We start from the raw sequence: 19814 nt of genomic DNA, 5'->3' as shown, positions 1-19814 counted from the left end.
CGAGTATTCCTCTATGTATTTTCTCTTCCAGGATTTCCTCCAAGCATACTTCTAAGAATTTCTCTATGGATTTATCAAAGAATTCATTAAAAAATGTTTAGGATTTTTGTTTGGGGATTTGTCCAGGATTTTATTTTTTCAAAAATATCTCAAGAGGTTTTGTTAGGTATTCCACCGGGAGTTTCCAGTTATTCCTTCCGGAACTTCCTCAAAAAATCCATCTATGGATTCTAAAAATATTCCTTTTTTTCAGAAATTCATTCAGAAATTTATTTAGAATTTTCTTGAGATTTTTTTTATATTCCTTCTGAAATTTCTTTAGCGATACTTTAGAGACTTCTTGAATATTACCTACTAGAATTACTTCAGAAATTTCGACAGGGATTTCTTCAAAAGTTGTTCCATGGATTTTTCAGAAGTTGTTACAGCAGTTCCTTCAGGAATTGCTCAAGCGGTTCCTTCAGAGATTCCTCCAGGAATTTATCCTTGGAAATGTACTCGTGTAGGGACGCTGGAATCGGGGAATCTTGACTAACTAGCTCTGATTCTACCATGGCAGCACTAGAAATAATTTATCACACTTTTTGTCATATGGGTCTAATATGGGTGCTCCACAAATTTATTGATATAAAGTGCTCCACGAATCAAAAAGGCTGAAAACACCTGCATTATAAGTAATCATGATATAAACTGCAACTATTAAACTGATTGAATATTACAAATTTTATCATTAAAAAAAATGTACATAAAATCGAGGTAAAATGTACATAAAATCAAAGTACATAAAATCGAGGGTCCACGAAATCAATTTTGTTATTAAAAAAAATGAATTTCTCCAACTCTTATGACAGTTATGAGGATGTTAATGCCCAAAAATAAATCCCAAATTTCATATCGGCTTGCGGCTCTGTCGGTGTTTTGCCAACTTCGTTGGGTTTGCATTCTGAACATCGTTTTTAAAACTCACTCGGTTTAGTTTTTTTTTATTTTTATTTGTTTTACCTTTTTGCTGAGAAACCATTTTAAAATGTTTTTTTTTTTTGTTTGAGATATTAACAAGAGAATGTTGTGGTTCAAAACTAACTCGCAAATCTTAGGCAGCCTAGGCTATCCTATGTCAGAGACATTCCAGTTTTTCATTAAGTACGATATAAATTTTGATTTTTTTTTTTTCAATTTTTTACCTTTTTGTTGAGTATAGCATTTAGAGTTGATTTATTAATTTTGATAGTAATTAAGTTAGTTCGGGAACTTTTCTTAAAGTGAATTTCCTTGCTTGCTTGAGCATATTAAAAACATCTTCGTGCCTGTAACGCGATATACGCATGCAAAATGATCATTAACAGAGGAAGCTTTCATTTAATAACTGTGGATAAACTACTAAGCTGAGAAGTAGGTATTGTCCCTATGAGGATGTTACACGACCAAGAGGAGGTGGAGGACACATGCAAAACAAAGTTGTTTTTAAATAGAAAAAAAGTAATGCTCAGACTGGAATCAGAGTTTTTCGTTAGAGTATTCTCTTATTTGTTAACATTGAATGCCGAATCTTTTCTCAAAATGTACACTATACGTCCAGGAATGAACTTTTCGTTGTTGTCTTTCATTCACGCGGACACACGACATGGTTGACCGGTTAACCGGTTTCGACACTTGTACACGGTCCACTCCACGGGATCATGCCAATGCCTTCCAAAAAGTTTTATCTGCAATTCAGCATTCCTGAATCTGTAAAACTAATTTATGTTCGGATTTCATTTTGATTTTATCCCCAGTTGCTCGATTTCAACACACCTTCACACATAGATTTCAACACTCGAATCGGAAACTGGGAAGCGTTTTTCTCTTCATAAATTAGCCAACCTCAATCGGTTGGCGGCGGCGGAACTGATGAGATTCGTGCTTTCTTTTATCGCCAAAGGCGCGCGCGCACACTGACTTTGATAAGGGTTGATCACGTGACCATGTGCTTTGCTATGTTAAGTGCCATAAAACTAGAAACTGCTATAAGGTAGATTATTGAGACTCAAAAGACCTGACAATAATATTTTAAAACAGTTGGTTTGGTTCACCACTCGAAGCAGAAAAGTTGTACAAAGTTTGCTTTCACATTGGAGTTTTAAATACAGTTATTGATCATATCGTTGGACATACATTTCTTAATATATTTTCTTTAATATATTTAGAAGAAATAGTAATAGCACAAATTTCCCAAATGGAGGAGAACGTGCCTCTGGAGTCGACCTACTGATGGAACGAGCTCACCAAAGTCAGTCTTTGAAAATTATGAGAATTGAACAAAAGCATGTCATGTATTGTAGACGAGAATGGCGCCTGCTACGTCCGATTCGTACAAGTCATATGGAAAATGCGTGGATGTTACGACGCTATTTGCTTGCCTCGGCAGCAAATAATGAATACCGTAATTCGTATATGATTACGCTTAAAGTCATATGAAGCGTTAGCATTATTATTGTTTCGTCAATGTACGTATATCGCTTCCATGGTGCACTTTGTACGCATAAAACACATTTGCTGCATCTTATGCGTTATAATTCTCACTGACCTACGAACTTTCAGTAGGTATCTGTAATATTTCTTAAACATCACTAAGCAATTGAAAGACATGATAGAGGTACCTACATTGATCACAAATACCGAAAAAGCACACGTTTGCGTTTTACTTCCAGCCGGCCTTTTTTTTATTAGCAAACATCATAAACGAGTCGCGATGACATCATCATCGTCGTCGTCATGCATGGAATCGAAGCACCAACAACCAAGCGTCCAACCGGCCGGCAACCCAACCGAGAGAGGCTTTCTCACAGTCACCACTAATGTAAGGTACAGTCCGGTCTCCTATAAGACGCTGCCATTCACTTTACGGTCAGCACAACTTCCATGTATGTACCTAGTCTTTCAACCAAATATGTAAGTTAATTTTTGGTATATTGCTTATATAGTATAGCACTCGAGAACTCAGTAACAGTAGATGCAATACAGCTGTGAAATTACAGTGAGCGTAAAGTGGGTGACATCATCAAGTGTGAAACCCGACTGTAGTACCGGATTTTTATCTACATGGCCAGCGTGCGGCATCCACACATATACCCAACACACAATGAATCTCAAGTCAGGTCCGCGTATCAAGCTGCGGCGACTAACTGGAGGCATAATCGAGTGAAGAAGCATACTTTCGTCTCTCGGGTCAATCTGGCGAGGGGACTATAGTCCTGTCCGACCTGCTGGCTGTTGGACATGGGATGGGATATAGAGCCCAAGCGAATTCGATGGGTGTGTGCCGTGCCGGGCTTTCGCTTTCGGTGGATAAATGAAAGCACCGCATTCCGCATCATGACATAGTTACCCTATCAGTTTTCGGTTCGAAGTTGACCGTTTATTTTAGTCCACGGAAATACATACCCATTGGGACCAGAATAGCGCCTCTTAACAGTTATAGAACTTGGAAGGAAGCATAGATGACCCTAGTAGCTACATCTCCTATCCAGGGCAACCGGCGCTACAGATCAGCTCAATGTTTTCATTGTTCACATTTCGAGATCAATAATAATAATGAAAAATCATGTTCTAAACATTTGAAAAATCAATAACGGCGTCGGGGAGGAAGGGAATAAATGTTAGTTCGACCCCTGCATCTTCACAATTGTCTCGGGAAGGGTTATTAGTAAGGACTGTTCAATTTATAAAACGGACAACTTTCCAAGGCTATAAAAAGAAGACGCGTAGTTCAATTTTAACCACCCTTGTTTCATTGTTCAGTACATCATCTTCCATTATAGTAATAATTTTTGAATCGAATAAAAATAGTTTTATTTTATAGAAAATCGGCCAGGTGTTAAATAAGGTGAATTTTTCGATTGCTGAAAATTGAAAATATATATAAAATTACTGTTCACATATGGTATATCGTTTTTAATACCAGAAAAGTGTGTGTCATGCTGCAGCAGCATGAGTAATGAACATTCTGGCAACATTTAAACTCAATTGGAAAATTAAGTGTTGAGATATTAAAGTCTCAAGTGAGATTCGATTTTTTGAATAAAATTCAATTGTAAAGCAAAAAGGGCATGAAAATATTAAATAATCAATTTTTTTATGCATCCAGTCGAAAGTGGGAATAATGTGGTTTGAAATGCAGAAAACTGCATCTCAATAGCATTGCTGGTTTGGTTACTGTGCGCCATTACAGACACAGTAATCAAAACCGTTTCGTTCTCTGAAGGTTCTTCCAAATAACCATGCAACCTAATGCAAATTTTGCATAACAATGATGTTGGAAATAAAAACTTTGCACTCGATTATTATTAAATAAGGTGTACAATAACATAGGACCAACTTTGTTCAAAATAAATAATAACAACATTCGCTAGAGTCGAAAATCTGCATCAATGGAGCAAAAAGTATGATTTTTTTTAATAAGACCATCTTTATGGATTAAATTTTTGATGAAAAATGCAATTAAAAGTAAATTTCTCTTCTGTATCATTCAGAGAGCAATATTCTACTTCTCTGGACAAATTTTTAGCCGAATCCGTGATGCTATTGCTACACAGGACTTAAACGAACATTTTTAAATAATTTCTATGAAAATAAGGCTACTCGCTATATCAAGCTGGAGAATGCTTAGTGCATTATTACTGACCAACTATTGAGCTTTACCGTTAGTAGAATAGTATAAGATTCCAATACATTAAAAACTTCATGAAAATGTGCATGTTAAGTATGTGGAAAGTTATGTCGAATTTTGAGAAATGGGTTTTTATTGATGTTTTACGAAAATTGCTTCAGTTACACAATAAAGAACATTTTGCTTAATATTATATTTTTCCTACATTTGAAAACAGCTATAGAAAGTGCAAAAAAACTGAAAATGATTTTATTGACATATAAAAAAGACATCGCACAAGCAAGCTGTCCGTTTTATAAATTGAACAGTCCTTAGGTAGCGTAGTAAGTAAGTTGAGTCATTGAAGATCACGAGATCCACTGGACAAATAATAATATACAGCAACACATTAGGCATCGTACACAAATTACACAGCGTAACAAAAATTAACTTTTTGTCTGTCTCAAGAGCAAACTTATGTGTCTCCGAAGGATTTTGGGCCGCTGAATCCGAATCCGGGCTCAGATTTGCTCTAACACGTCACAATTTTGAGCTATACCTCAATTTATAGGACAAAATATGCGATTTTGGGCTTTTTTGACTGCAAGCCATTAAGCAAGGAAATATTTTTTTTAAGCAATCAAAAGGTTAATTGGTCAATTAACATCTAAATTAACGACTTATGCAAAATATTTCGTTTTACCAAATCGAATTTGATAGTTTTAAGCGATTTATGTTAGGAACGACATTTCCCATACAAGTCACCCTCCAAAAGTTGCATGCAAGTTTTCATACTAGCATAAAATGCTTAAATCTATCAAAATTGATTAGGTAAAACGAAATATTTTGCATGAGTCGTTAATTTAGATGTTAATTGACCAATTAACCTTTTGATTGCTTGAAAAAAATATATCCTTGCTTAATGGCTTGCAGTCAAAAAAGCCCAAAATCGCATATTTTGCCCTATAAATTGAGGTATAGCTCAAAATTGTGACGTGTTAGAGCAAATCTGAGCCCGGATTCGAATTCAGCGGCCCAAAATCCTTCGGAGACACATAAGTTTGCTCTTGAGACAAAAAATGTTGCGTTGTGTTACGTAACGCTATAGGGGGGAGTCCAGCGTTGCGTTACGATCCATACAAAAAAATTGGGTTTTCATACAAAAAGCGTTACATAGGAAGGGAGGGGGTCTGAAATGGCCGATTTTAGCGTTACGTAATTTGTGTACCATGCCTTAGGAACACACACAATACCGAGTGACTTTCTAGCGGTTATTGTCAAGGAAACTTTATAAGAAAATATAAATTCTTTTAAACCATTCAAGTACTTGGTATCGTTGCAATTACCTAAAAACAACAGGGCTACCTATTTGATTATTGATCTCAAACGGAAGTACTACAATGTTATTTGTCTTTCTCGAATAATAAGTGTACTGGAAAGGCTATAAGTTCACTTCAAAAACGGATTTATCTATAGATAGCTCGGAGGATCAAGTCATATAATATACCGATCAACTCCGTTTGATGATTTGAGATAATGAGTGTATGTATATTGTATATCTACGCAAAAAAAGTTCACTCACTTTAGAGGTACTTCCCATTAGCCGATTTTACGGATTTTAGCACGAATCGAATCGGAATTTTACCGTCTGTTATTGTAACCTTTAGCATGGTTGACAAATTTTGTGCGGAAATTACAAATGGAGACCAAAATCATCCCAAAATCCAAAAATTGGCTCATTCAAGAAGTTTTAGGCTCTAAAACCATGCAAATGTCCGGAGTTCAAAAGAGACAACCAGAATCTACAAGATGGTGGCTTGAAGTTGAAGATGGCGTATGTTTTATGGAGCTTTGACTCTAAAACCGCGCAATAAAGGTGTAGGTCGATTTGTTAACTGTTTTTGCGCGACGGACCTCAATTTGAGGATACATCTCCGTATTCTTCTCCAAGATGAACTTTTAAAACGCGGGTTACAACGCTAAAAGTATTGAAAACGCGTGGAAATTTTGTACAATGCTTCAAAACATTTTTTGAAAAGAGGGATGATAACATTGGAACATTACTATATTTGGAATTGCAGATTTCCAGAGTTCGAAAGTTATCATAACTTATGATCAAATGTTATGATCTTGATGGCTGCTGTTTTATGAAGATTTAGACTCTCTAATATGGCACCCCGTAACGTGAGTAGATCACCTTAGAATGGTGCGTTGCGGTGTAAGATCTTCCAAATCAAATTTTGATCTTGATATTTACCGTATTTATAAATATTCCAAGATCAAAGTTTGATGCCCTTTTTTGTGTTTTGTAGTTTATTTTGTTTCAATGTACTGCTAACCCGAGCAGGAATGAATAACTGACACATAACTGGAGCATACCAAAGTCAGGTATCATACCAAAACCAGGTATTGGTCGGTTGTCCAGGTATTGAAAATAACTTAGTTTGGTATTTTGTAGGTATTGATAGAATACCTCAACGAGTTATTATTTTGGTTTTGAGGACTGATTGAGGTATTATTAAATTATGGAAAAATCACTATTTGTATGGAAAATTCGCCGATTATTATTTAGGTATTACCATACCTGAAGTCATTATTCGCGTGTTATGCACAGGAAACACATCAGTTATTATTTTAGGTATTTTACCTCTTATGCAGGGCTTCTTAATACCTCATTCAGGTTGTAGGTATTCGATTTTCCATACCTGAGTTTGTTATTCTTCAGCTATTTTCTCCTGCTCGGGAAGGCATGGTACACAAATTACGTAACGCTAAAAACAGCGATTTCAGACTCCCTCCCTCCCCCATGTAACGCTTTTTGTATGAAAACCTAAAATATTTTGTATGGCTCGTAACGCTAAGCAAGACTCCCCCCCTCCCCCTATAGCGTTACGTAATTTGTGTACGATGCCTAATTAACATTTTATTTCAACAGGATAATTTTATCTATGATATAAAAATATATTGTAAAAATATGTAACTGTGGCGAGCGTATCACTAATATGTAGCTTATTTGACGTACGATGTACATATTATTTTATATTTCAGATTATCAATCAAAGAATCTAGAAATTCAACCAAATGCCATCAAGATGACGAGGAAACCAGGATGATTCAGGTAGACAACTGATTCTAAGAAGTCCAACTACGGTGCGCCTGGACGTTGGCCATGCGTATCCTTTGGAGTTTACCCTTCCACTAAGACCAAGCCCACTCGTGGGCTTCATACTACACACGCAACAGCACGTCGTTAACGATTTTTAATTTCGTTATCCACCCATTTTCGCACCGGTCGTTCGTTTCCATGTGAGTAAAATAATGATCGGTCGCCTTTGCGCACCGGTGGTCTCTATTCTATCCGTACCATCGGTTTTTTGCACTTATGTAAATCATCGCAATATTTTGTGTATTTCTATGGTGTTATTGCTCATATTTTGAAAGAAGGGGTTTTGGATAAGACTGAAAACAGTTAGTAAAAATTGAACTCAAATAAATAATTCCCTTGGAGATTTGTACCAGTTTTGATGCGTTTGAAGATATTATTTTCTCAATAATGTATGATTGTATTTAATCTCGGAATTCAAGCAATCTTTTTTTAAATTATGTATTTGTTGCTTACTGTATGACTTGTAGGTTGATTTTTTATCTAAAATAATATCCATCTCTTCGATATCCATGTTGCCTTTCTCGCAAGAAATAATAAACTAAAATAAGGAGCGGACCTGGTGTGATGGTTAGAACATTTGACTATCACGCCGAGGACCTGGGATCGAATCCCACTCCCGACAAACTCGCAAAATGTGAGTTCTTCCTTCGGAAGGGAAGTAAAGCGTGGGTCCCGAGATGAACTAGCCCAGGGCTAAAAATCTCGTTAATACAGATAAAAAAAAAAACTAAAATAAAATTAATAAACCACCCACTGACGACCACCATTTTCAAAAACAGCAATCAAACCAAAACCCCTTTGCCTTTTTCGAAATATTCACAACAAAACGAAAGACGAGGCACAGCTCTTTCAAAGCGGGGGATCTCAGCCCGGAAAGTGAAGAAAGAAAACCTTGTGGTCACTTATTACCGTCAAATGGTATCTTTCCGGGTTAGAAAATACGCACATCTTCTCACCGAAATCTGCGACGGATGACGATGATTTTAGAACTTGTCAGAACGAACTTCGCGAGTTATTTATTTGGATATTTTTCTAAATGTGCGAAACCAAACTTTACTTGCTGCGTAGCAACCCTGGTTCAAACATGTACGTGTTAAAATAGCAAAACTCACTGAATCCACTATACATTTCTTCAAATGTTTGTATCGAAACGATCGGCCGAATCGAAAACTAAAGGTGTGATTATGAACAATCGTAACTATTTTTATAAGAAAATCAATACATTTTCGTTATGCATGATCCTAAAATTGGCGAACATAAGCAAAGCTTGTCAATTTAAACCTATTATTTTTCTGCGTTTGTATTGTCACTCTATCACAATTGTATGTAAGACAATTTGTTGTGTTATTCGTGTAACGATCTATGATATTGTTTGGTTGAAAATTTCAAAGCAAGTAAAAATAAAAATTTTAAATATTTTATGCAAACTAAAATAAATTTCTACCTATACAAAACAAGAAAATCATTCTCTAGAAACTATATACCTGGCAACAAATCCATACTCATGTTCTTTCGTCTCCTCTTTACGCTACCCAGAGAGCTAAGCGCGAGAGAGCGCACGAGCCTACGGATAGAGACCGTACTTTGCGTGTCTCTATATTCTAAGCCCTGCTACGAACCGTACGTAAACTTTTCGCTTTCGAGCCCTACTTAGCAGCGACCGGTGCGGTTCGCTTCATTGTGCGGGGCTCTACTTAACGTTAAAACGCTTGATTGAGCCCATGAGTGGGCTTGGTCTAACAACATCCAAATTTCCGTGACACCTACGCCTGAGAGATCGTAGAGCTGTCTACATCTTTCATAGGTGTCTTAAACTAACCATCCTTTCCCTTTCCTCAGCAGTCGCAAGGACGTGGCCAGGACAGTTCTCGACCATTGGAGGATTGCTTCAGTCTTGTCTAAGAGTCAGAGATTAGTCCCAAATATTTGTGCTTTGGTTCGGACGGGAAGGAGGTAACCCTCATAACAGCGGTCTAGGACTGTACCATCTACGAATTTGTGCGACTTGCTTAATGCTAATGCTAAATGCTAATTTAGACTCTCTAATATGGGTATATCAGGTATGTATAGGGAAGATGTGCAGAGTCCAAGAATCACTACCAGAAAATTCAAATTTGCAGCTACCCGAGCAGGGAATGAGAACAAACCTATAACAAAATGATAACTCATTTTGTTATTGATAACAAAATGAAATCAAAACACGGGCTTGGTGGTCTAGTGGCTACCGCTTCTGATTCGTATGCAGAAGGTCATGGGTTCAATCCCTGGCCCGCCCTTTTCCTCCTACTTTGTATCTTTCTATCCACTTTCTCTCTCTTCTCTACATATTCAACTCATGTATATTCATATGTTCATAGCCATCGCTAGAACCAGAAACGAATTGAAAAAAAAAAAGTCGTTTCCCTTCCTTCCAACTTCCACTCACAGCACAGTGTATATATAACGCCTATAAGTTATTCCAACCAAAGCGTGCTGTGCCGCTTGACCTTATTCACCTTATTCACCACACAATCTATCACGAACACTATAAATAACCCCTATCCATGGATCGCATCACCTACCCAACGGTGACTCCCAGATCTCCCATCCTTTCCATCTAACAAATACCCTAGTCCGTGCGGGTTGTGGGGACGCAGAGTGCTCTCGGTCTCTAGTAGCAACAACCAGTACACTCTAGCATTCCTTTCCCTTCCCAGCTGACTATAAGGACTTGGCCGGCGCCGTAATTGATCAAATATACATGAGCTGCTAAAATTGCACTTTGAGAATTAGTGGAATGTCCCAGCCTTAGTTGGATCTCAGTGCAATTGGTACCAGTTCAGATCAATCACGGAGGAGCAACCATTGACATGTATAGTCAGAAAAAAAAAATTGATCGATAACAAAATGAAATCAAAACAAGTTTTCGTTCCGAATTGTTTTTATTTAACCTTCGCGTACCCAACCCCCAACATCTGATTTTCAAAATGCTGGCATTTCGTCAATTTTCATCCAACTTTTTTGAAGTCGCCCTCAATCGATCATAAATTGGTGCAAGTTTACTACACCCAAGTGGCCGTGCAATATCCGGAACCATTTCGGAGATATTACGGATTGTACTGGGGTCAGGGCACTATGGGGGATTCCCATACAAGCAGGCGGACAAAAATATTTTTATCACATTTTCGAGGATTTCTTAGTTTTCTGTAGTTGGTTCGGCCAAAATATATTGTTAATGAAGATTTTTAAGCATCACGATCAAGTTATGAAAAGGGCAAACTATTTTTAATATGGCCGAATTACTGATAATATATTAAAAAAAATAGATTTGTTTGTTTTAATTTATTTTTTTTGTGTTCTTCTCTTGGAATGATCAAAATATTGTAGATTAACTGCAAAAATGAGTTTCAAAGGGAATTTGCTTAATATTTTTGAGAATTGTCGTTTAATCTCAAGGGGCGGTCCCATGTGAAAAATAACGCTGAATCTCTCAAGATCGCAATTTACCGCAGCGTTTCGCATTGAAAATCGTAAGTGTGTACCTAAAGTTTAACCTTAAACTGATTTTGGAACTGGGAATGTGTAGGAAAAAAAAGATGCCGAATAACAAAATTCGAATTTCATACCTTTTTCAACTTCATCTTCTTCTTTTACCGTTGTTCTTACAATTGTTCAACTATTTCACAAAACCACCTGTTTGTTGGAAAGCTTGCTTCACTACCTTGCCAATGATGTGTTGAAATCAATAGATAATGATGATATTAATTATAAAATATCAATTTGAAATTATATGTTGTTTTTTTTTTAGCGAAAATCGTTTTTTTAGTTTTATTTAACTTTGATGCACAATATCTTTGTAACAACATCAGTTAGAAACTTGAAATTCTGTATTTCTCTTAGTTTTTATGTTTATAATTGATAGAAAATTACATAACAAGCATTGGTAAAAGTCACTTTTCTGATTTGTGTGCGCCTGGCCTGGTGCAGGGGGAGTGCCGAAATGGCTAAAAATGATCATTTCGTGTGTTTTTGTGTTTGAACCATCGATTTTCAGCGGATTTTTGTTGCGAACAATGAAACACAACTGCGATAACTAGATTTGAATAAGTTGACCCATCCGGATCCCCGTGACAGGTTCCGCGGGGCCTTATTGGGGACTCTTCTGGTTTTCATCCAAAACATGACCTGCGACATATCAAGCTTAATGATTTCGAAACCTGAAATAGGTTCCGCGAGGGCCTCTCAAACATAATAACACACGAAAGAAGAGGTGAACCAGCCTTAGGCCCTGAAAACCTCTATAATAAAGAAACAAAAAAAAAAAAAAAACACACGAAATAATCACTTTTAGTCATGTGGCAAAACAGACAACTCCCCCACCCCCTGACCCCAGTACAAACCAGAATATCTCCGGAATGGTTCCGGATATTACATGACCACTTGAGTGTAATGAACTTGCACAAATTTATGATCGATTAAGGGCGACTTCAAAAAAATCGGATGAAAATTGACGAAATGCCAGCATTTTCAAAATTAGTTGTCGGGGTCGGGTATGTAAAGGTTAATATCAAATTGAGATATCATTTTGTTATCATTTCAAATACTGATGATAACAAGATTTGATTTCGAAAATCCAAAATAGGTTTGATATGCTTTATTTATTAACATTAGGGGGATTCACTTAACAGCGTAAACTAATTAAAATGATTAAACGTCGCGATCTTCAAGGCAATCTTCGATTGTTTCATTCGCAAAATCATGAAACATTTCAAATAAGCAGAAAATCAAAGCTTTTGCAGCAATTTAATCTGTTTCGTCAGTACCCCTATTAATTATATTCACAAAATATTTAAGTAAAAAGAAAATCGGGTGAAGTACTGTTAAGTGGAATTAGAATTTGCATCCTTTGACAGATACGTATTTCGACCTCAACTGTAAGGTCATCTTCAGTGTCTTGTACTTGACTCGACTTCATCATCAACAAAATATTTGTTAAATCTACCTGAGTATTGTACTTACATATTGACACAAAATTTATGATTAGCTGATTCTGAGTAATGGTGTAAATTGATTGTCTATTGATTTAAATTTTCTTGAATTTTAATAAGTCTTTTTAGGGGGACTGGTTGATATCGGCAGGTTTGTTCTCTTCGTTATGAGCGGTTTTTCATCGGCCAAATTGCCTAAACTTTGGTCGTATAGCTCAGTTTGGTTGGCAAAGATTTAAGGCCAACGTTGAATTCAACAGGTTTCAAAAAAAGCCTTCCATGACGAAGAGAACAAAACTGCCCAGAATACAAAAGTTTCCCGATAATAGTTATTTTAATCTAAACATATTGCCAAATATTTTGAAATTTGAACTACGGGGTGATTATTTCTGCAGTTCTATATTTTAAAACTGCACCATTTGCGCTTTCGTAAGGAAATAACGAGAGTTCCACAGTACTCAAAATTTTCTCACACCTTCGGTCGTTTGGCGCAAAGTCCTTTGGCATTATAGCCGATTGGCATAATGTTCATTTGGCATATAATTCTCAATTAAAGACAAATAAAGTTGGATATGGCCAACCGAAGTAATTCACGATCATTCTACTGTTGAAGGTCACATATTTTATCTTTATAAAGTTTTCTCGCGTTAAAGATTCATTGTAGCTCCGTACCAAATTGTTGAATCCCGTGATGTTTGATACAGTTTTGAAAATAACACAGATATTTATCATACATGAAAATGATGAATGCCATTTCACTTATTGTTATGCTAAACGACTATTATGCCAGATTATGCCATTTGACCATTATGCCAGAAGACTATGCCAAACCCGATAGAATTAATGTAGTAAAATGTTTTTTCAATCGGATGCCTTATTTTTTCAATGCCTTAATTTTTCCCTGGGTAACGAGGGAAAGAGCTGAGAAGCCAAATGCGACTCAATTCGTTGCTCGATGTAATTCAATTTGAGTCCCGATGCCTGTTGCTCTGGGATGTCGTGAACACCTCCCACATCTGTTTTACTGCAGTGTATATAATTAGAATTAAAAGCTGAAATATAATTATACAAAAATATTACGTGCAGTTGTCCTGTGACTCCAAATTCACTTTTCTTTGTCACTTGAATGTCCATCATTAATCTTTTAGTTGAATCATGGTATAGTTATGCTGCATATCTATGAGGAAATCATATCCGATTTCCATACAATTTTTCTTCGTGTAGGTTCATATTAGAAATGACTGATTGAATGTTAATGTTACAATCGATAATACTACGCCATTAATAGGGGTCATATTCTGATGATATCGTGTCAAACACAACAAGTTTTCAATCACGAGATCCTTCTGAATTTAAATAAAATCTCATTAAAATTTTTACTTATTCATGTAAATTAATACCTAATAAAATATCAAAATGAATACTAAATTTGTTATTAATTTTTAGGTATTACCCTATAGATTTGATAACTGCCTGAGAATTGCGTATGATATCAAGTCGTAGAATGTGGATAACAAAATGAGATACCAATTTGTTACCAATGAGAACTCATTCTGTTTTCAATTAGATATTTCAGTATATTATTGTGTTATCATTTTTTGTTATGTTAACACTTAAGTCATACAAAATAAAAACTCACTTTGTTATCAAAATTTGTAATATCTTAATAACTCAATTTGTTTTCAATTAGTTCTCATTCCCTGCTCGGGTATGGAGATGTAGAGGTGATGTCGCTCTTTAGTATCACCCATCATCAACAACTCAATAAGCTATACATTGAAGATAAGATAAGCCCGTGATAACTTGTTGGTTCTTTGTGAAGTTTCGATTGTTCTGGTTAATTACAGAATAGCAACCATGAATTGAACCCATCATCTACGATCAATGATTATGCTCATACTGCATCTAACCAGGAATACCATAAAATCAAAACTTCTCCAGATAATCAAACAATATTTCTATCAGATTTATCTAGCAGAGATTACATCTAGTTGTATCTATTGATTTCTTCAAAGATTACTTGTGGGAGTCACGCACTTCGGGCTCACTGAAAAATTTTATTTGTAACAAAGGAATGAGAGGGCTTCAAAAAGGGCAATTTTTGGCATAATGAAATTATGAACTTTCGCTAGGATTTTTGCTTCCAAGAAACTGGTACCGTAATCCGGAGAAACACTGATCAAAATTTGTTAAAAACACCCTTACTTTCTGAAATCAGGACCCCTTTTCAAATACGTTGCTCAAATTCTTACAAGTTATGTACTTTTTGAGTTATTTTAAAATCAAAATCCTCTAATCTGCGAATAATGCCTAAAGCTAAGTTTCGTGTTGCCAAGTAGAGCACTCAAGTAAAATTCCACCTTTTTCCGCAAGTAATTTTGACAACTGATCCAGTATGGGGAGAAACGTTACTTTTCCTTACGGAATAATAGCGCGGACTATTCTTCCGCAAGGAAAAGTGACAGCTCCATTTGATTCGCACGGGAGGCGTTACGAGTGTTACACTTTTTTCCTTACTTGCCATCTGCGAACTGCACAAGTAATTTTGAAGCGGAATCATTACTTGACCATTACTTGTCCTATCTTTTTGCACAGTACGTACAAAGTGGAAACTAGCCATAAAGGTAGGCATTTTTTATTGTTTAAAAAAATCGTATATTTTATAGAAATGGAACACTTTTATAAAATTTTCATGTATGAAATTAAAAATTTGGGATACTATTTTGAATTAATTCAGTGATCCTCAAATTCGGTGAACCTCAAATTGTTTCTAGCGTTCATGCCAAGTATGAATATTTGAGAATGCATCTCAATGCGTTACGAAATACAGTTTAGAAAAAAAAAAACGATTCGTTTTAATGTTTATGAAACTCAATTTTCATGAATTCCATGTCCAATAATAGCTAAGTAATAACAGATTATAAAGTACCATCCGTAAGCAGAAACCGATTCAATGAAAAATGTTTGTTTGAACATTTCATGGGGTGGGTCAAGTCAACCAATGTTACCCCGCTGATCAATGATACCCCATTTTACGGTACATTTGTCTAATACATATAAACTTTAGACCGTGTACTTGGGTGGCCATTCTTCATGAAAAAAAAAACTGTAAGGTTTACATTCCTTAGTTTTTTTTCGTATTTTTGACAACCGAATCTATAACCCAGAGGTTATCCACTCTGAAACGCTCATCAAGCCCGACGTTCCCCCCTTTATTGTTGTTGTTGCTGTTGCATATCTTCGTGTCTTTCAATCGAATTACTCAATGCAGCTGAACCCCGTGCCCGTAGAGTTAGTTATAGGAGCACGGAGGAAAAGAAGAAAAATCCGTGACATGCACTCAACTCTCGACTCACCTTTCTCTGGGCCTCGGCGGCGAATCCGGATTTTGGAGCACGGTTGACCGACATGATTGTAGATTGCTGGTTGGTTTAGCTTTTGCTGGGTAGTAGTTGAGTTTGAACTAATTGGGAGGTGCTTTCGATTAAGCTGCGATCGGTGGTAGGTTTGCGCGGTTTTTTACTAGTTTGGCACTTTTCGCGAAAGGAAAGGATAAAATTATTGTGAGATGTATTGCGAGAAACCGGTAGATCCGGACAAGCAATCCTTTTGTTCCGATGGGTGGTTACGCGAATCAAACAGAAAGAGGGATAATTTACGATTACTTCAATGACAATAATCCCATAAGAAAATAGGAACAAAAACATACAAGCTCGTCCAAATCTACCAAAGTACGCAAGTATATTAAATTGGAGAAAGAAGAGTGTTCGCTTTTATCACAGCTGTTTCTCTGATTGACACGACACGGAAATGGGAGATAATGTGAATGTAACACTTTGACTGAGTAACACAGCACACAGCACTATATAGGGTCAATAGGTATCTTTATATCTCCTCCACGGTCACACACTTCACAGAGTCTTCAGTCCACAGAGCCACAGCCTTTAGGCGAGGGAAGATAACTTACACTTTTGCGTCTTTACGCGAGCACGGCACTTGAAGAACTGAACCGATCCGGAGCGAATGAAGCATTTGTAACTGACGAATGTGCGATTGTTGCTGGTTTCCTTCCTTCGTTCGCTGGAAGTGCATAGAGAGAATTCCAGTGCTGCAGAAAATCTGCTCTGGCTCTGGAAAAGTGAGAGGATGAACTAAATTTATACAAGAGAAAAACATCAACGATAAAGTTGCATACAAGTTGAGTTTACAAAAGTGGTCATGGCGAAATTTGGTCGGTGAAAAAAAAATCTTATTAACAACATTACAAACTCAGTCGACGGTAGGTATTATGTAAGAAAGATTTCTGCAATATCATTTCCATGCTACTGCAAAAAGATTCATTCCGGGAATTAGATGGTGATAGCTCTATTGTAGATTTAAAGACCAGAATCATCAGAATGGCTGGAGGGAGGGTACAGTGACCGGCACAAAAAGAATCCTCCATATAGTGGTTACAGTTTTTAATGAAAACTACATGCAAAAATGATATATTATGACACATTCTACGGGCCCCGTATCATCAATACCAATTTTTCAAAGTTGAGTTATGGCATATTTGACATTTTTATCACATTCTACATTACTTTTGCCATCCAAAAATGTATTCGACATGATATTAGTATGACAATAAATATAAATTGATCGACGATTAAGATTAACATTAAAATCGTGATTTTAAGTCATTTAGGCACATTTTTCATCCAAACTGTCGTATTTTGAACACCAACACACTGATTTTTCAAAAGTCTTCCATCATTTGTAGATAAATGTATGTAGATTTTTAAGCATAAAAAGACTTTTAATCGGAAGACTTTACAACTCTGAAATATGGCTGGTCATAGTATGGGTTTTTATTGTGTTGTAACGTCACGAAAAATCAACATTTTTAAATTTTATTCAAATACGGAAAACGTTACAAATATGAAATTTTGTATGCTCTTTGTACTCGAAAAGATCTTTCAAATGAGACTAAAAAAAAGAGAATCGGTTCACGGAAGCCTGAGTTTCACCTGATTGAAGTTTGCGTTGTAACGTCACGAAAAAAAGGTCTGTGGAAAAGACCAAATATTTCTGGCTTGGACGGCTTCTGAATTGAACAAACGTAGTTCTATATTCAAAACAGTTTCGTTCTCGTTGTGTATGGACTCTTTTTCAAGATATCGTTTATAAATTGCGTACCATTGCCTGTTCATAAACTACGTAGACTTTTGAAGGACGGGGGAGATGGTGTTTGGCCAAAATCTACGATGTAATTGTACTGTGATATTGTAAAATTTTTTATTCGTAATTAAATACCACTCAAACCGAAAATTTCTGTGATATCAGTAGCCAACAGACGAAACACTGACGTAAATACAAATTTATTAAATTGGTCCAAAGACTTACAGTTGATGGATATGTAGTTGGATTTAAAGTTCCACTAACGGTTGCTTGATGGCGCGCGTCCTGGAAAGTTAATAAAATTGGCATGCTTTTGAAAATTTGCAACTACCACCACTGTGTGGCAGAAATTAATACATACGGCTATTAAACTGAAAGTCCTTAATCTACCAAACAACTTTAATGAAGCAACCATCTTTCCAATTAATCACGATCCTGCGATAAGTAAAAATAAAAATGTGTATGCCCTCTAGCGCCTCCTAGTGGAAGGATTTGAAATCATATAGCCCATCAATTGAAAGTTCTTGACCAGCCAAATATTTTTTTCGAGGACACCAACTGTCTAAATAGTTAGGATCTTGAAATATATGGAATGGATATTACGCCAGTATTACATCTATTTTTGATATAACAAGAATCACCGACAAACAGACGTAACACCTACGAAATTAAAATTCATATATCTCAGGACTGTAATTACTTAGACTTTAGACTTTAAGAATGTTGATGTCTTTGGAAAAGTTGTTTATCTTGTCAAGAATTTTCAGTTTAAAAGCCGTTTGGTTCAAGTTTCTAACTGACTAGTGGTAGTTGAAGTTTTGAAAAATCATGCACTTAATATTTATATTTATATTAAACATGTTGTAACTTTTTATAAAGTGCCCAAGAATTTTGCCAAAAAATAATTTCTCAATTAGTCAAAATTTGTTGAAAACTTTTTGAGAAATTCTAATCGTTTGTAAACAATTGTTAACTTTTAATTAGCTGTAAGTTTTTGACTTATCAAACAACTTTGCCAAAGACACTAATTCTCTAAGTAATAATATCTCTGACATATATAGGATGTTTTTTTTGTCAGAATTAGGTTTATTTGTTTCTGGAAACACAGAAATTGATGCCCCTAAGTGGTATGCAGATCCTCAAGTATGTCTTTGGTTCAATAACTGCTCGCACATCTCTCTCTCTCTCTTCTTGGCGTAACGTCCTCACTGGGACAAAGCCTGCTTCTCAGCTTAGTGTTCTATGAGCACTTCCACAGTTATTAACTGAGACCTTCCTCTGCCAATGACCATTTTGCATGTGTATATCGTGTGGCAGGCACGAAGATACTCTATGCCCAAGGAAGTCAAGGAAATTTCCTTTACGAAAAGATCCTGGACCGACCGGGAATCGAACCCGTCACCCTCAGCATGGTCATGCTGAATACCCGTGCGTTTACCGCCTCGGCTATATGCACATCTTAAAGTGTTTTTAATTGAATCAATGACGTTGCATAAATTATTGAAAAAATGTTTAATTCGACGGCATGATTAGTTTTATGCTGCAAAATCAGAGCGTTCATGATTAACAAAAATTTTAATCATGATTAATCATTGATGATTAAAATTCCAATTTTGGTGATTATTGATTATGATTAATGATTAATTTGATTTTTAGGTTGATTAAAGATTATGATTAATGATTAAAATTGATTTTATCTGTGATTATTGATTATGATTAATGATTAAAAATGGCTCATTGATTAAAAATCATGATTAATCAATCACAAAAAAACCGGAAATGATTAAAACATACTTATTGTTTAACATGTTTTTGAAGTTTCAAAAGTAAAAGATAACTCTGTTCGGGAGATTTTTGAAATAAAGAATAATAAATTATATTATTAAGAATAGCA

The 19814-nt window shown here is 35.9% G+C and overlaps 1 protein-coding gene across 1 annotated transcript in view; it reads right to left on the bottom strand.

The window, feature by feature from the left end:
• Nucleotides 1-16866, bottom strand: part of LOC109431912 (myophilin) — a 119212-nt gene extending 102346 nt beyond the window's left edge. The window contains exons 1-2 of the mRNA XM_019708218.3: nucleotides 16728-16866; nucleotides 16117-16293 (exon numbers count right to left, since the gene is read on the bottom strand). Coding sequence (XP_019563763.1) covers nucleotides 16117-16170 — 54 coding nt within the window. The 5' untranslated portion in view covers nucleotides 16171-16293; nucleotides 16728-16866. The remainder of the gene's footprint in view (nucleotides 1-16116; nucleotides 16294-16727) is intronic.
• Between the last annotated feature and the right edge of the window lie 2948 nt (nucleotides 16867-19814).

This window comes from Aedes albopictus, chromosome 3 (genome assembly GCF_035046485.1).
Source record: "Aedes albopictus strain Foshan chromosome 3, AalbF5, whole genome shotgun sequence".
In the NCBI taxonomy this organism is placed as follows: Eukaryota; Metazoa; Arthropoda; class Insecta; order Diptera; family Culicidae; genus Aedes; species Aedes albopictus.
The sequence above is the reverse complement of the archived record's forward strand: the minus strand, read 5'-3'. Positions and strand labels throughout refer to the sequence as shown.